We start from the raw sequence: 6409 nt of genomic DNA, 5'->3' as shown, positions 1-6409 counted from the left end.
GAGTGATATTTTGTATAATTTGCATAGGATTTAATGTATTAATTTAAAATGGTCGTGAATACGAGTGTAATCTCATTGTTGTAAAATATAATAAAGATAGTAATAGTTTTTAATTCAGAAATTATCTTTTATGACGCGTCAATATATAGCAAGGGAAATTATGTTATAAAAGAATGGAAAATGGCTTTTTGTCCTATTATCAATATTAGGTGAGACTACGGTTTACGCCGAGAAACGTATTAATTTTGGGAAAATATTGGCGCTGGTGAGGCGTAATGGCCGGGAAAACCATAAAGTAGGCAGTAAAGAGTAAAAGGGCGGATTATATTATTTATCTACTAGCTTTTACACGTGGCTTTTAGTGGGACCGGCTTTCAACATTTTCCTTCGAACATATTTTTCTTTTCAATTAGAGATTTTCCTTGTGTTAGACACTTTGTAACAAAAACTTTGTTAATTTTTTTAAGGATAAGAGATATTAATAAATGGGGTGGGTTACTTAAAAATATATACGTGGCCTAGCTGTAGCTATATTTATACGAATTGAAAATATATTTTTGTGTTATATAGTCAATTTCTTAGGGAGACCTTTAGGCTATATTATACGTGGATTACGCTACGATTGAACAAAGCTATATTCTCTCTACTGTCGGGCATACTCCGGCTGTACCATTTCTTGTTTTTTGAGCAATAAACCTAAATATCTTGAGGAAAGCGATTAGTCTTACTTAGACCCAATAATCGATGCTGTGTACCACAAAGATAAACAAAAATCGTAAAACAGACGCGGAACTTTGAACAATATATTATAGATATATATACACATATAAAATAAAATATCTGTTTATTTCAGAGTAATCTGAACTGTTTCTCTAAATGTAACTTCATCGCCTTATATTTTATACCCGTGTGTGTGGATTAAGCGTGCAAGGCGCACCTAAACCTCTGTCACAAGTCACAGCCGTGAACAAATGGACTTTTTTTCTATGTGTGCAATTAAGACACGGCAAGGAAAAAATCGTGCCATGCCTTAGACTAAAATCGACGTGTTTGAAGACATCACAGAACGCCAATAACTTTCTTACTTATTAAAGAAAAAATTATCACCAAGAAGCGCCACTGGTTTCCGTTTATTAAATTTAGCAAGTTGCTCTTTCCCATTCGTTTGAATAGTAAAGACATCTTTAATGTTAAATTATAACGGGGGCAAACGGGCAGGAGGCCCGTTTCATGTTTTTTGTACAGCAGAAAAAATGCAGCTTTATGTACAACTTATAATTTAATACTAGAAACCGGTGAAAGGTTAAATGAATGCGTTTTTAATTCGGCAATATTTCATATTATGAATATTTACGGAAGTATGAGATTGAGTGTTAACTTCCTTACTTTGTCTTAATACCATTGTCTCTTGTTTTGAAACATTTCGAGCTGGCTTAATAGGGATTTTGATTCACTAACTCTATACCTTCGTGGTTGATAGTAGATTTGGTACTCAATTATGTCTTATAAAGCTAATTTATACTTTGTAGGGCTTTTACTCAACGTAGCAGAAAGCATATGTAAGTAATTTATCATTATAATCTACATCCACTTAGCTCTATATTGTAAACAATTGAAGATCTGTGGAACGATTTATATAATTCTATCTAAGAATAGAAGAAATTATCTATGGACAATTTTAGAACACGGTAAAATTTAAATTAATTAGACAAAACTTCTTTTTTACTGTCATCATTTTTAGCGCCTGCTAAATAATTACTTTGTTTTATATTATACCGACACAATAAGCGTGATTTTTATTTAAAAAATATAGGAGATTAATAATACAGATTATTTAATTGTGTTATTGATTTACGCGATTACTACGCATTTAAATTAAGTACTCGTTTGTTGCGTTTATATTAAATAAGTACTATTTATATATAGATTTTGTTTAAGCTAGACATCGATGCTATATATCATATGCAATGTCATAAAAAGCATGTATTAATAACTAAAGATAAAGAGACGTTTACTTTTTTCAGTGTTACAAAATACACAACTTCGTCCAAATTGCGAAAAAGGTGGGTCGTTAGTTGAAGATTTCTTCAATGTCATTTTCACTGAGTTTCAACATATTCCTCCTATCTGCGTATGTGTTCAAATGTGTTCAGACCAGCCGACTTATTGCTATCCAAATGGATGCTTTAAGACATCGGTCATAAAGAAAAAAACTGAAAGCCCCGTCTCTAGGATTGATAATAAAGTTCATGGAATGTTTTTAGTGGATCAAAATAAAGACTTGTTGGAGATGTTAGAGGGCCATATGCTGAAAGACGAACGTTCTGGTATGTAATCAATGTTTGTGGGAAATTTATTTTTAGGTCAAATACATCTTTACCTCTATTGTTTCGCTTGGAATGGAACCGATATCTTAAACGTATTGAATAAGTGTATTTAAATTTGATTTATATAAAATTCTTATTAAGTAAATCTTAATATAATGGAGCTCTTAAAATATTGTTTAGCAATTTTTTGTTTTGCGAGGTAAATATTTTAGATAGGATTCCAGAACTAATTCTGATATAGGCTTTGAGAAAATAATACAGGCTAGACCTTATTCTAAATAAATGCAAAAGTAACGTTCAATAACAGTAAGATTTTACCTTTATAACATAAATTCAACGAAAAAGTTATTTTAAATGAATAATCGTATTATTCGCTAACTTTAATGTTTCAGTGACGACCGAGAGGCTACTAAATGAATTCACATTACGTCCGAATCCATTTACTGAGTTAGTCTTCAAGCAAAAGAGGCTGCCTAAATTGAAAATGCGGTATAATTTACGAGAACAAGTCAAGAATACTAAACCGAGGAAATTGAAGAGAGACAGTGTGAATCTTTCGAAAACACGATGGCCGTTAAACAAACAGATTATACACATTAAACACCCGCTCAACCAAATAATGCATAAGAGAGATGATGACAAGAAACAAATAAACTTTGAACCGACGGTACGTCAAGAAACGACAAATTATACTCCCAAATACTTCAAAAAGTATTTGGCTAAGCGGGAAAATGGGGACGTTAACGTGGAGGCATTATATTTGTATAAAACAGATTCCGCAAATTTTTCTTTAGAAACCTTAATTGACAATATGATTGAGGGCAGTTTACTTGAAAACACAAACAATGTTAAGCTCAATTTGAATATAAATATGAATAATTCAGATGAATTGTCGGAAACGCGTAAGTTGCCGCGAAATTTTACAGATTTTTCTAGTGACAAAATTGATTTGGAAGTTATATCCCTAAATTCAAGTGAATTTGAATGTGTTAAGTATATAGAGGCATTAGAAAATGGTGAGAAGAAAAATATAACGAAGATGATAGAAACAATGTCAAATGAAATTGATAAACAGAATAATATTAGTGTTGAAATTGTTCAAAAGATAACTGGTACTAAATTGGACCCCAATGAACAGCCAAATAAAAACAACAAGGATGTCTATCCGAATACGACTTCAGAACTTAAAAGGATTAATAGAGCCATTTTGGATTCAATATCCGAGAGAAATGTCCCTATGGTCCGGAATACGATGAAGAAAAGTAAACAACGAGTTGTACGTACATTAAGGAAAGGGAAGGCACATTAATATTAAATAAGGAAATACTTATTTAATGATTGTCTAAAAGATAAATATCATTTAATTTACGTTGTACACGAGATTATAAAAATTAATTTTTCTTTTTTACGCTTTAACCCTATCTAAATAACAATCCTTTTAGGTATGCAAAGGCCCAAGATGGGTTTCAATTGGAAGAACTTGTCAAAAATTAAGTTGATTTCAACGTAGATGCAGTTATGTAGGTAACACAGCATTTTACTACATAATGAAAAATAAAACATTTACTATAGGTATTGAAAACGGTTAAAGTCAATATTTTTATATTTTACAATCTAATTAAGATTAATTATATTATAACTTTATGTAATCTGTTAGAGAAAGATCTTACAGATGTTCAAAAACAAAATAAGTAATATCTAAGTAATTAATCACTCAGTGTTAAAAAATAATCCATATCCTAAAAATAAGATAATATATACATTTGGTTATAATATTTGTTATAAAGGATATTCTGTGTAATTGTCGATTTCCATAACATATTTTCTTACGCGAGGAACCTGCTTCTTATATATTAGGTCCTTACATATGAAATTGGCGTTTTATATGGGAGGAACAAAAAGCCGAATATTTTTAAATATAATATATTTAATAAATCAAAGTATGAACCATTATTTTCTATGCACTTTTGCCACCTCATAGTTAGTTCATTGATCCCTTTACTAAAAAAAACAGTCGGACGGGAATCAATAAAATCTGTGAAGGCGATTTGGACTGCCCCATCAGAGTTAAATTTCCCTTGCAAGAAGTTGTCCAAATTTCGAAAAAAAAGGTAATCTGTTGGAGCAAGGTCCGGGGAATACGGAGGATGTCTTAGACATTCCAATTGAAGCTCTTCTAATTTGGTAGCCGTCTGTTGTGGAGTGTGTGGTCTAGCGTTGTCGTGAAGTAGCAGTGGCGTGGAGCGATTGATAAGCCTAGGTTGTTTAGCCGCTAGCTTTTCCAACATGGTTTGCAATTTCTGACAATAGACATCAGCCGTAATAGTCTGGCCAGATTTGAGAAAACTGCAATGAACAATACCGGCACTAGTCCACCAAACGCTTACTAGTAATTTTTTTGGGGTTAATTTTCGCTCGGGGCAGGATTTGGCTGGCTGGCCAGGATCCAACCATTGCGCTGAGCGCTTCCGATTATCGTAAAGAATCCATTTTTCATGACAGGTTTTCACATTCGGTTTAAAATACCTTAATTATTGTGCCGGTTCAGTAATGTAACGCAGCAGTCGACGCGCGTTTGCCGGTTTGCTTCAGTCAATTCGTCAATTCAAGCTTTTTAATCTTCGTAATTTGATTCATGTGAATTAAAACAGTTTTATGACTAACACCGCAGCCTGCAGCTAACTTGGACGTGGTTTGCGATGGATCCGCGTCCACAATAGCCTTCAATACTTCATTATCAACTTGGGTCTCAGGCCGTCCACGGGGCTTGTTCTGCAGGTTGAAATTTCCAGAACGAAAACGTTGGAACCAAAAACGAACTGTGTTTTCTTTTGCAACATGACCGCCATACACATCATTCACCCTTCGAGTCGTTTCCGCAGCACTAGTGCCACGGCGGAACTCGTACTCGTAAATAATGCGATTCTTTAGGTTTTCCATTTTGTAAAATGAGTGACGCAAACAGAAAAAAAATAGAAGAAAAAAACAAATGAATGACGGTCATCGAAGCACAAATACATGAGTAAATAGCTGTACAAATTAGAATTTAAAATTCCTAACCAAAGAGGAGGTATTTGAGGTCAAAGTGGCCAGTACGACAAAACGCCAATTTCATATGTAAGGACCTAATATTAGATATTATTATTATTAAGTATTTTTTTCCAATCTAATAAAAATCTTATAATGGGTAAGAAACAGATTGATTAATGTTGGAGAAACGAGTTCTTGGGTGCGAGAATAAACGAAAAACTAAGAAGATTTTTTTGGTTAGAATAGTCAGGTTCTGCCGAACATACTATTTAGATGCTTGTTAAACCTTTGTGTCAAACTAATAGATCTAAATTCACTATTAAAGGGTAAAAGGTTTTTTAATTGAAATAATATTTTTTGTTTTTTGTTATAAATGATGTTATGTATTAAATTTTTACAACAACAATCCACTCTGTACATTAGGAAGGATTATATTAAATCCGACAAAGCGCTTTGGAAGTGACTGCGAATTAATTTTGTACAGCGAAATTACAAACAATGACAATAGTAATTCCGCAAATATTCTGTTGTCTTTTGACTAAGGATGCCGTCAAATTACATCCAAGAGGTATTATTTGTTCCATTTGAAATGTCTTACTGATATACTTAAAACGAGATTAAATAAAAGAAAGTAAACTACAATAGGTACGCGTTTTTGTAAACATATAAGAAGGTAAAAAGAATGAAATTTTGCTATTTTTAGTTGAATTAACACATAAACACTTCTGGATCGAAACATCAATTGTACTATATATATTTTAGAAAATTTAAATGGTTAGTTTTGCACGATTTTATAGAAAGATTATTGAACATTTTTTTAATTTCACAGTATAGTAAACTGTTCGACAAGATTTTAAAAACTATCTCAGATTATTTATTAGTGACTATAGCCTACACATATTGTTATTTTTAATTCGGTTAAGGCTTTCACAATTTTTTTGCCAAACGGTTGTCTAGCCATGAATAGTACACAGTCCATGCAAGTAAACACGAAAACAACATTCAAGTTTGTTAAGTGCTACTTATCATTTTTAAATAACACAAAAACTAAC

At 32.3% G+C, this 6409-nt stretch overlaps 1 protein-coding gene across 2 annotated transcripts; it reads left to right on the top strand.

Annotated features, from left to right (window-relative positions):
- LOC123709043 lies at positions 1-4226 on the top strand. Of its 2 annotated transcripts, XM_045660131.1 has the most exons (4): positions 1-1559; positions 2025-2063; positions 2265-2327; positions 2720-4226. In XM_045660131.1, the coding sequence occupies exons 1-4, from the start codon at positions 1499-1501 to the stop codon at positions 3634-3636; spliced, it is 1080 nt and encodes a 359-aa protein (XP_045516087.1). In that variant the 5' UTR covers positions 1-1498; the 3' UTR covers positions 3637-4226. The 2 variants fall into 2 exon arrangements, with proteins under 2 accessions (XP_045516087.1, XP_045516086.1); XM_045660130.1 differs by having other exon boundaries at positions 2025-2327.
- The last annotated feature ends 2183 nt before the right edge of the window (positions 4227-6409 follow it).

The sequence above is a fragment of the Pieris brassicae genome, chromosome 4, assembly GCF_905147105.1.
Source record: "Pieris brassicae chromosome 4, ilPieBrab1.1, whole genome shotgun sequence".
Taxonomy (NCBI): domain Eukaryota; kingdom Metazoa; phylum Arthropoda; class Insecta; order Lepidoptera; family Pieridae; genus Pieris; species Pieris brassicae.
This window is presented reverse-complemented; position numbering and strand designations above follow the sequence as displayed.

Excerpts from the sequence above, each read along its gene's own strand:
- LOC123709043 (XM_045660130.1), top strand. The coding sequence starts at position 1,499 with ATGTCTTATAAAGCTAATTTATACTTTGTAGGGCTTTTACTCAACGTA. Across the intron at positions 1,560-2,024 it reads CAACGTAGCAGAAAGCATAT|TGTTACAAAATACACAACTT; the intron begins GTAAGTAATTTA and ends TACTTTTTTCAG. Across the intron at positions 2,328-2,719 it reads GCTGAAAGACGAACGTTCTG|TGACGACCGAGAGGCTACTA; the intron begins GTATGTAATCAA and ends TTAATGTTTCAG.